The 9,523-nt window shown below is 53.9% G+C and overlaps 1 protein-coding gene across 1 annotated transcript; it reads left to right on the top strand.

The window, feature by feature from the left end:
* The first annotated feature begins 1,097 nt into the window (after nt 1-1,097).
* LOC116464846 (DNA dC->dU-editing enzyme APOBEC-3F-like) lies at nt 1,098-7,796 on the top strand. Its single transcript, XM_032148094.2, has 4 exons — nt 1,098-1,245; nt 4,869-5,025; nt 7,174-7,453; nt 7,678-7,796. The coding sequence occupies exons 1-4, from the start codon at nt 1,181-1,183 to the stop codon at nt 7,794-7,796; spliced, it is 621 nt and encodes a 206-aa protein (XP_032003985.2). The 5' UTR covers nt 1,098-1,180.
* The last annotated feature ends 1,727 nt before the right edge of the window (nt 7,797-9,523 follow it).

Below are 9,523 nucleotides of genomic sequence, written 5' to 3'. Positions count from 1 at the left end.
GAGGCCATGAACAGGGCTGGGAAAACTTCCAAACACAGGGAAGCACGTGTCTTGGTGCACCTTGTGATGCTTCAACCGCATGACTGAGACGGGGACATTTACAATGAACAGAAATGTGTGGGCTCGAGTTCTGGACTCCGGGAAGTCCAATGTCAAGGCACCAGCAACTTTCCAGGGCCTGCGAACTGCACAGTCAGGTGTGAGTGAAGGTTGTTGCCAGAAGCTCAGGGGATGCTCTAGACAGAGTGGCCTGGGATGTTGAGTCACTGCTGCTCCATGACATGGGAACAAGAGGAAGCAGTTTAGTCTGACATGCTGCCCCTCCAGCTAGAGGGCAAGAGACAGAAAGAGGGGCTGAGGTCACCTTTGAATAACCACAGCAGTGGCACCCACAAAGGTGCAGTCCCCACAGCCTCATAGCCTCTTCTAGGTGCCACCTCTTAAGGCCAGTACCATAGCAATTAACATCGAAGGTCAGCTTGGAGCAGACAAACACTCAAACCAAACAGGGGGGATGGAGGAAAGGAGCTTCAATGGCAAGATCCCCTGGGCTCCTGTCCTGGCCCCTCCTCCCCCTGCCCCACCCCTGCACCCCTCCTGTTCCCCCCTCCCAGAGCTTCCCCTGCCCCTGCTCCTCTCCTAGGTGTATTTCCAGCTTGAGAACCACGCAGAAATGTGCTTCCTCTCTTGGTTCTGTGGCAACCAACTGCCTGCTAACAGGTGCTTCCAGATCACCTGGTTTGTATCATGGAACCCCTGCCTGCCCTGTGTGGCGAAGGTGACCAAATTCTTGGCTGAGCACCCCAATGTCACCCTGACCATCTCTGCCGCCCGCCTCTACTACTACCGGGGTAGAGATTGGCGGAGGGCGCTCCGCAGGCTGCATAAGGTAGGGGCCCGTGTGAAGATCATGGACTATGAAGGTGAGAGGTGGAGGGGTCAGGGGAGCTTGACGGGGAGGAACAGCCTCAGAGATGGATGGATCTGCTATGCCATGGCTGGGGGTGTCCCAGGGCAGCCTGCAGGGGTGGGGCTGGCACTGATTGCAACTGACAGCCAGGAGACCAGGCCTGGGAGGGCAGGCCCAGGGTCAGGGGAGAGCCTGAGTGCTTCCTACCTCTTCATCTCAGACTTTGCATACTGCTGGGAAAACTTTGTGTGCAATGAAGGTCAGCCATTCATGCCTTGGTACAAATTCGATGACAATTACGCATTCCTGCACCACCAGCTAAATGAGATTCTCAGGTGAGGGTCTCCCTCTGGCCTCATCATCTCTCTCCTCTCACCTCCTGCTCATCCTCCTGAGGACTCCCCTGGCTGGGCCCTCCTGCCCTCCCTCCTGCCCCCCTGCCTGCCCTCATGGTCACACCCCTTCACCCCAGCTCCTCGTGCTGCCTCCACTTTGCTGCCTCCCCCCTGCTTTCCTGGGCCCTTCCTGCGAGTGAGAGGCCCCTTCTGCCTCCAGAGCGACCTCCATCCACCCCCACAGCCTGGGAGCCCCAACCTGGCTCCTTCCATCTCCCTGGCATAACCGAATTTGTCGTAAAACTGGATGTAGTAAGTGGGCATGAATAGTCACAAGCCCGACAGTCAGAAGCTTTGAGCACCTTCCTTAAAGGCCGACCTGAGCCCCTGAGAAGGAGCCGCCACCATGGAAACAGCTTCAGGCTTCCGCTGCCATAGAAGATGGCCGGGCCGGGTACCCACAGGGCAGGCATTTATTTTCTCACAGATCTGGAGGCTGCAAGTCCAAGGTGGAGGGGTGGGCGGGGTTGTGTCCTCTCTGGCCTTTCCTCTGTGCACCTGCACTCCTGGGGTCTCTCTGCCTCTAAATGTCCTCCTTGTTTATGGACCTCAGTGAGACAGAATTAGGGCCCACCCTAGGGGCCATGAGTTCATTTAATCACCACTTTAGTGTACTTGTCTCCAAATACAGTTATCCTGTGGGGAGGTGGGGTTGAGGGCTTCAACATATCAATGTGGGGAAGATACAATTTAGCCCATGACAATGACCCAGGGGGCTTGGGCCAAGCTTGGGTGGGGCATGCAGGGGTCCCCGTTCTGTGTGTCCGTCTCCCAGGCGAGTCCTGCCCTGACCCTCACAGCCCCTCCCTCCAGACCATGGCTTCTCCACCTAACAGCACCCAGCCTGGCCTCCTGCTCACGCCTGTCCCTTCTCAAATCCCCGCCACAGGGATGGAGATGCAGAAAGAGCCAAGCAAACACTCAGTGATCAAGGTCCCATTTTTTTTTTTTTTTTTTTTTTTTTGAGACAGCGTCTCCCTCTTTCGCCCAGGCTAGAGTGCTGTGGTGCGATCTCGGCTCACTGCAACCTCTGCCTCCCGGTTCTAGCAATTCCCTTGTCTCAGCCTCCCAAGTACCTGGGATTACAGGTTCATGCCACCATGCCGGCTAATTTTTCTATTTTTAGTAGAGACGGGGTTTTGCAATGTTGGCCAGGTGTTGAGTAAGATTTTACAAAAGAGTAAGCTTGGACAATGGGAGGCTTGAGATGCCAGGAGCTCTCCAGGAAGCACCATAGAAAAGGGCAACCAGGGACCAGAGAGGCCATAGAAAGGGATCTAAGGCCCTCGGGAGAGACGGGAACTGAGCACCTGGGTCTTAGATCGGAGGAGCAAACTGCAAGACAGGGTGGCCAGGGATACCAGCCTCCGCCCTTCTGTGACATAGGGACAAGAGCTCAGCCTACCAGAGAACAACTCTGGGCAGGAGATGTGGAAGGAAGGAGCTCAGTGTGGGGGCACCCATGGCATCCTGGGGGGACATCTGAGGGCCCCCCACCCGCTATTCCTCCCTCCAATGGTGGCCTCTGAGTGTGAAGGCATGGGGGGAAGCAGACACCTGCCCCTCACTTTCCCTCCCTACCACATAGCTGCTGGGTGGGGGGCGTCCCTGGGATGATTCCTGAGGGCAGGATCCAGGGGTCCCTCCGGAGGTCCTCCCATCCAGGTGAGAAAGCAGCATAAAGTGAGGCCTGTACTCAGATGTGCCTGGGAGGTCACTCACAGCGCAGGTGTCTCCTGCGACAAGGGCCCTGGAAGATCGAAATAGAACCCAAGCCCAGGACTAACATCAGGGCCAGGACAAGCCTGCCAGGGAGGGTGCACATGAAGCCCCAGATCAGGGACCACTGCCCGCTCTGCCCACGGGGCCTCTGCTGCCCCTTCCTGCCTGGGCCTCAGCCCTGGCCTCCCCCTACCCCAGCCCTGGGCTCTCTCCCCTCTGGTTCCTCTGCTGCTCCCACAACCAGCCAGGCTCTTTGCCCTGCTATGTGGTCGCCCCACTGCTGCTTCTGAATGGGCCACCTCCCCCAACTGCCCCAGCCCAGGCCCCCTGCTGAGATTCTCCCCTGAGAGTCATGGCTGGGCTGGTGCTCCCCGCCTTGGCAGGGTGCTTCCCCTGTGTGCTTCCCACTATTTCTGAGCTCTGGAACTGGGAGAATTGAACCAAAGGATGATTGGAGCAATCAGGCATTTTGTTCTCAGCACTTTGGTGCAATTTCTATAAGATTTACTTTGTTTCAATACAAAGTCTTAAGAGAGGGTGTGGGGGAGGGAATGGTCTCTGTCCCAGAAAATCATACATTTCTTCTAAAGATGCCTCCACTGTGAGCAGAGGAGGACGCACACGACCCCAGACACAGGATCCTCCTCCGTGAGCACCATTCCCCTTTTAGAATGACACCTGCAACATGGGGTGTAGGATAAAATATGATGATCAGGAGAAATGCTCTTATTTTAAAGTTTAGTAAGAAGACAGCGTGGTTCCCTACAGCTCCCCACCGCAGGGCCTGTGATGCAGAGGCTGGACAGGGCTGGCCTGGAAAGGGGCCCCAGCTCCATCTGCCGCCCCAGCTCTGTGGTGTGGGCAGATTATCTGGCCTCTCTATGCCTCTGGCACCTCCTCTGTAAAATAGGGATGGCCCCTGCAAGCCTCAGGCATACGCCATGAGCTCAGACATATGCAGCACTTAGGAGAGTAGCCTGGACTGTCTGGGCTCAGTGGCTCATGCCTGTCATCCCAGCGCTTTGGCGGTTGAAGCAGGCAGATCACGAAGTCAGGAGTTCAAAAGCAGCCTGGCCAACATGGTGAAACATGATATCTACTAAAAATACAAAAATTAGGGCCGGGTGCGGTGGCTCACACCAGTAATCCCAGCACTTTGGTAGGCCGAGGTGGGTGGATCACAAGGTCAGGAGTTCAAGACCACCCTGGCTAATGTGGTGAAACCCTGTCTCTACTAAGAATACAAAAAATTAGACGGGCGTGGTGACATGCACCTGTAGTCCCAGCTACTTGGGAGGCTGAGGCAGGAGAATCGCTTGAAACCAGGGGGCGGGAGTTATAGTGAGCCGAGATTGCACCACTGCACTCCAGCCTGGTGACAGAGTGAGACCCTGTGTAAAAATAAATAAATAAATTCGCTGTGATCCCAATATAAAAATCATCATCATCATCATCGGACAGGTGAAATGTGAGGAAGGAATTGAGCTGAAATGTTCAAGCAATTATTTCAGGGTGAAGAGTTTTATTGTCTGTTGCGTTTTCCTAATGGGTTGGGAAATGTGTGGCAGAAAAACTGGGAGGTTGAGGGTGTCCCATTGGTAGCCCCAGAGCTGGGCTTACAGCTGGGAGAGGTCACCCTGTCCCTGCTGCCCCTGCCAGTACTCCCTTCTCTTTCTCTTTCCCAGTCTTCCTGCCTGGGAAAGCAGCAGATATTTTCAGGGCAGTGGAGGGATGGAGGAGGCCCAGAGCCCAGGGCTGTCCAGGGAGTGGTGTTCAGTGGGCATCAGCCCCGAGGACCCCGGGGCAGTCTCTGCATTGGGGTTTCTCCCTTGTGCCTTCAGAAACCCGATGGAGGCAACGTATCCACACATATTCTACTTCCACTTTAAAAACCTACGGAAAGCCTATGGTCGGAACGAAACCTGGCTGTGCTTCACCATGAAAGTTATAAAGTGGCCCTCACGTGTCTCCTGGAAGAGTGGCGTCTTCCTAAACCAGGTAGCACCGAAGTCCCGTTTACATCCTAAATAGGAGCTAAGCAGCTGGGAACGCAGAAAACACAACAATAAGTGACGTGCCCGGCGTGGGCTTTCCTGTGTGTACTTTCCTCTTACATTTCTTTCTTTTATTTTTTTTGAGACAGAGTCTCCCTCAGGCAACCTCTGCCTCCCGGGTTCAAGCGATTCTCCTGCCTCAGCCTCCTGGGTAGCTGGGATTACAGGTGCCCGCCACCACACCCGGCTAATTTTTATTCTATTTTTAGTAGAGACGGGGTTTCACCATGGTGGCCAGGCTGGTTTCGAACTCCTGACCTCAAGTGTTCCGCCCCCCTCGGCCTCCCAAAGTGCTAGGATTACAGGCATGAGCTACCGCGCCCAACCTCCTCCCACATTTTTTAAGTCCGTGGCCCAGATCTTCCTCCCTGACTCTCCTGGGATCGGATCGTGGAAGGGGTTTGCTTCTTCCCAAAAGGCCTTGTTAGCGCCCAGCACCCTCACTCTTGACTTTGTTTCCCAAAATCTTGTCATGGAGCCGTGCGTCCGGCAGTCCTCGGGAAACAGCAGCTGTGGGAAGCGGGGGGTGTGGTGTCCAGCACTGTGCCTGGGCCAGTCACTGCGGGCTGGTGGGGCCGCCCCCACCACTGCCCTGATTCCTAGATGTCAAGGACACATCATCACAGGATGGTGAATCCTCACTCCTAACCCTGCCGCCCCCATAGCAGCCACTGACCTCCCACCCACCCTGTCGTGTCCCACCCACCCCTGCAGCCCCCTCCGCCCAGGCAGGAGGCTTTTCAGAGTGTGTTTGAGGAGGGAGCCGTCTGTGCTGGGCAGGCCTGGCCTACAGCGGTGCTGGCCTCGGAAACACCCAGGACTCAGGACTGAAGCACAAGTGTTTCCAGTCCCCACACGCTGGAAAGGCGACAAGAACTGGTGGAAGAAATTTTAATGTCTGCATTAGCTCAATTATCTCACATACGATTTCAACATACACTTAATATAAAATGTCTCATGAGAGAGTTAAAGTTTGTCTATTCACACAATGAGATTTTGAAATGAGCTGTGTATTTTACACGTGCCAACGTTTCTAATCAGCGCCCCATTTCAAGTGCTCAGTAGCCCCTTTGGCCAACCTTCAACTCCATGGGATAATGCTGGTTCAATGACCTTCCCAGCAGAAGGCAGACAGGGACCAAGGCAGATCCCATAGGGCCAGGCCACAGCAGGGGCTGAGGATGCCTGGTTAATGGATGCCTGGGGAACAGGATGCCAGAAATCACACTTGAGGGCATGATGAGACAGAGAAAGACTCAATAAAATAAAGAAGGAAGGGGCCGAGCACAGTCCTCACGCCTGTACGCGGTAGCTCACGCCTGTAATCCCAGCACTTTGCGAGGCCGAGGCGAGTGGATCATGAGGTCAGGAGTTCGAGAACAGCCTAGCTAACGTGGTGAAACCCCATCTCTACTAAAACTACAAAAATTAGCCAGGCGTAGGGGTGCGCGACTGTAATCCCAGCTACTCGGGAGGCTGAGGCAGGAGAATCGCTTGAACCCAAGAGGCAGAAGTTGCGGTGAGCCGAGATGGTGCCATTGCACTCCCGCCTGCATGACAGAGCAAGAGTCCATCTCAAAAAAAAATAAAGAGGAAGGAGAAGGATGGAAGAAGGGAAAGTCAATGAATAAAACGCCCTGGGGCCTACTATATACCCAGAAAAATGAAAAGTAAAGAAATAAAATAAGGTCGTGCATGTGGTTTATGCTCATACTCCTAGAAGTTTGGTAGGCTGAAGCAGGAGGATCGCTTGAGCCCAAGAATTCCAGATCAGCCTGGGCAACGTGGCAAGACTGTCTCCACAAAAATTGCAAAAAAATTAGCCAGGCGCGGCAGCACACACCTGCAGTCCCAGCTAATCAGGAGGCTGAGGTGGGAAGATTCCTTGAGCCTGGGAGGTCAAGGCTGCAGTCAGCCCAGATCGCACCACTGCACCCCTGCCTGGGCAACAGAGAGAGAACCTGTCTCAAAAATAAATAAATAAGGAAATGCCCTGGGGCTCCAGGCCCGCCCTCTGCTCCCATCGCCCACCCCTGCACTCCTAGTGCTCCTGGTCTGAGCTCCCCCTGCCCTCCTCCTCCTCCTTCCCCAGGTGGATCCTGAGACCCATTGTCATGCAGAAATGTGCTTCCTCTCTTGGTTCTGTGAGGACATACTGACTCCTAACAAAAACTACGAGGTCACCTGGTACACATCTTGGAGCCCTTGCCCAGAGTGTGCAGGGGAGGTGGCGGAGTTCCTGGCCAGGCACAGCAACGTGAATCTCACCATCTTCACCGCCCGCCTCTACTACTTCTGGAATACAGATTACCAGGAGGGGCTCCGCAGCCTGAGTGAGGAAGGGGCCTCCGTGGAGATCATGGAGTACAAACGTGAGACGTGAGGGGCTGAGGAGAGCGGGTGTGGGAGGGACAGCATGAGGGGCAGGTGGGTCTGCAATGCTGTGGGACAGGGCAGTGTCCCCGGGAAGCCTGCAGGTATGGGGCCAGCGCCCACTGCAACTGGCAGCCAGGTGACCTGGCCTGGGAGGGGAGGGCCCAGGGCCAGGAGAGAGGCCTGCTGGGCCCTCACTGCCTTCTCCTTGTTTTTTTCTCAGACTTTAAATATTGTTGGGAAAACTTTGTGTACAATGATGATGAGCCATTCAAGCCTTGGAAGGGACTAAAAACCAACTTTCGATTTCTGGAAAGAAAGCTATGGGAGATTCTCAAGTGAGGGGTCTCCCCGGGCCTCATGGTCTGTCTCCTCTAGCCTCCTGCTCATGCTCTGCGGGCCTCCCCTCCACCCTGGATCAGCTGTGCTTTTACCTGGTCATCCTGAGCACCCCCGGCCTCAGGGCCATTCCATAGTGCTCCCCTGCCTCACCGCCTCCTCCCGGCTCTCCCAGGCTCTTCTTGCAGAGGCCCTCCATCCACCTCCCCAGTCCTGTTCCCCCAGCCTGGGTGCCCCTAACCTGACTCTTCCCATCTCCCCAGCATAACCAAATCTTTTTTTTTTTTTTTTTTGAGACGAAGTTTTGCTCTGTCGCCCAGACTGGAGTGCAATGGTTGGATCTCAGCTCACTGCAAACTCCGCCTACCGGGTTCAAGAGATTCTCCTGTCTCAGCCTCTGAGTAGCTGGGATTACAGATGCCTGCCACCACGCCCAGCTAATTTTTTTTTTTTTTTTTTTTTTGTATTTTTAGTAGTGACTGGGTTTCACCATGTTGGACAGGCTGGTCTTGAACTCCTGACCTCACTCCAAATGCTGGATTACAGGCTGAACACCCTGCCTGGCTGCATAACAAATTATTAAATCAACTATCTTGGCCGCGTGACTCACCACAAAGCCCCATCTCTACAAAAAAAATACAGAAAAAAAAATAGCCAGATGTGGTGGCATGCACCTGTAGTTTAAGCTACTTGGGAAGATGAAGTGGGAGGATTGCTTGAGCTGGGGAGGTGGAGGCTGCAGTGAACTGAGATCACACCACAGAACTCCAGTCTGAGCAACAGATCGAGACCCTGCCTGAAAATAAATCAATAAATAAACTCAACCTAAATGGATATGAATATATGTAAGTTGAATACCAGAAGCTTTGAGAAACATCCTCTGTAAATTTCATCCTACGAATTGGGTCATTCATGTCCTACCCAGCTAAAACAGAGGCCAGGAGCAAGGGAGGAAAAGCAGTCAGGCCACACAACATTGCTTCTGAAATGGACTTCTCTGTAAGCCCGACTCCTGAAACTGTGCATTGTACCCTGAAACCAGCTTTATCCATAGCTTCTGAGATAAATGGTTGTGAGATAAATGGTTGGACTCCTTGCTCCAAACGCAGCGACTCAGCAATGGAACCTCCCAGCTCCCAACCCTTCCTAGTGCCCATGGGCTTTCCCATAGGGCAAGAGAACATTTCTCCTTTTTTTTTTTTTGAAATGGAGTCTCGCCCTGTCACCCAGGCTGGAGTGTAATGGCGCGGTCTCGGCTCACTGCAACCTCTGCCTCCCTTGTTCAAGTCATTCTCCTGTCTCAGCCTCCTGAGGAGCTGGGATTACAGGCGTGCACCACCAAGCCGGGCTAATTTTTGTATTTTTAGTAAAAATAGGTTTCATCATGTTGCCCATGCCACTCTTATTTTTATTTTATTTTTTTGAGACGAAGTCTTGCTCTGTCACCCAGACGGGAGTGCAGCGGTGCGATCTGGGCTCACTGCAACCTCTGCTGCCCAGATTCAGGCTATTGTCCTGTCTCGGCCTCCTGAGTAGCAGGGATTACATGCACGTGCCACTACACCTGGCTAATTTTTGTGTTTTTAGTAGAGATGGAGTTTCAGGATTTTGGCCAGGCTGGTCTTGAACTCCTGACCTGGTGATCCACCCGTCTCAGGCACCCAAAGTGCTAGGATTGCAGGCGTGAGCCACCTGGCCAGGCTTAGGCTGGTCTTAAACTCCTGACCTCA

This window comes from Hylobates moloch, unplaced genomic scaffold (assembly GCF_009828535.3).
Source record: "Hylobates moloch isolate HMO894 unplaced genomic scaffold, HMol_V3 SCAFFOLD_1937, whole genome shotgun sequence".
NCBI lineage: Eukaryota > Metazoa > Chordata > Mammalia > Primates > Hylobatidae > Hylobates > Hylobates moloch.
This window is presented reverse-complemented; position numbering and strand designations above follow the sequence as displayed.